Here is a 1137-nt window from a genome sequence, read left to right on the forward strand (position 1 = left end):
TTTTCATCTGCTGTTTTTTTCTGTTACATCCCTGCTCTCATCCATCTGAATGTGCGAGAACAGTTCAGGAGTGAGGTCTGGATTCACAACGGTGCACTTGAACAAACACCTTTTTCACATGGAACCTGCAAAAAGCTAAAATCTGTAGAAGTCAAAAATTGAAAAGCCAAAAAAAAACCCAAGTGAGAAAGAGTTTATCCTAAGTGTTGACATTAATGCTTTTGGGTATTTGCACAACAAATCAAGTCTACTTCTAATGCAATTAACCATCAAATTGAATTTTAAATTATGCTAAAATAATATCCCACAATTACCACATTTTTTCCCCAAATTTCTAATTGACCACATTACCTACTATTTAAAATATCAATCCAGTGTTTTAAAACTTTATGTTGGAGGAACAGTCACTGTGATTTGATAGGTAATTTCAAAATCAGCACTTTAAAACACAAAGATAGCTAGAATATCTGAAGCAGATCTAAAATCTAGAAAGCTATGTTCTATCTTACTGTAAGTAACAAATCAAGCAACTATTACTTATAGCAGATTCAGCAAAAGCAACAGGGATGGACAGAAGAGATCTGAGCATGATGCTCTCCACCACTGAGAATCCAAGATATTAAGTTTGAGAATGGATATTCCCTTTGTCCAGAAGTTCCCGAAAGAATACAAAATAAATAATATTTCCAAGACAGTACAAGTGAAAATACTGCTCCCATTGTGTCAGTTACATACACATACAGCATGCCTACATATACAGAATGGTGTGCTGTCTTCATTCACAAACAGGAAATATGGCAGTGCGCTATCAGAATGCTTTGATACTCCTAATTTTTTCTGATGCTGAGATATATGAATAAACCGCATTCACAACTTATAATTTACTTCCAGTAGCAAAAAGTTATTCTGTTCGTGTCTCATGATTGAACTCAAGGATTAATGCTCCTCTGAGCAAGTGCCACCAGTAAGATACCCGTTTGTCCCATTGGCACCGCTGGTCCCATTAGTGGTGATAGTGCTGTGCGGAGTCTTTGAACGAGGTACTGTTTCTTCCTCATCTGAGCTTGACTCAACATCACTTCGGGAATCCTTTGCTACCTGCAGAATTTGAAAAAGAAGCAAGCAGGAGGTGACTGT

The 1137-nt window shown here is 37.0% G+C and overlaps 1 protein-coding gene across 1 annotated transcript in view; it reads right to left on the bottom strand.

Moving 5' to 3' along the window:
- Nucleotides 1–268: 268 nt before the first annotated feature.
- The window catches only part of CERS6 (ceramide synthase 6), a gene marked incomplete at its 5' end in the record, with an annotated part of 76916 nt that continues 76047 nt past the window's right edge, over nt 269–1137 (bottom strand). The window contains one exon of the mRNA XM_009083541.1: nt 269–1098. Coding sequence (XP_009081789.1) covers nt 937–1098 — 162 coding nt within the window. The remainder of the gene's footprint in view (nt 1099–1137) is intronic.

The sequence above is a fragment of the Acanthisitta chloris genome, unplaced genomic scaffold (assembly GCF_000695815.1).
Source record: "Acanthisitta chloris isolate BGI_N310 unplaced genomic scaffold, ASM69581v1 scaffold14651, whole genome shotgun sequence".
Classification (NCBI taxonomy): domain Eukaryota; kingdom Metazoa; phylum Chordata; class Aves; order Passeriformes; family Acanthisittidae; genus Acanthisitta; species Acanthisitta chloris.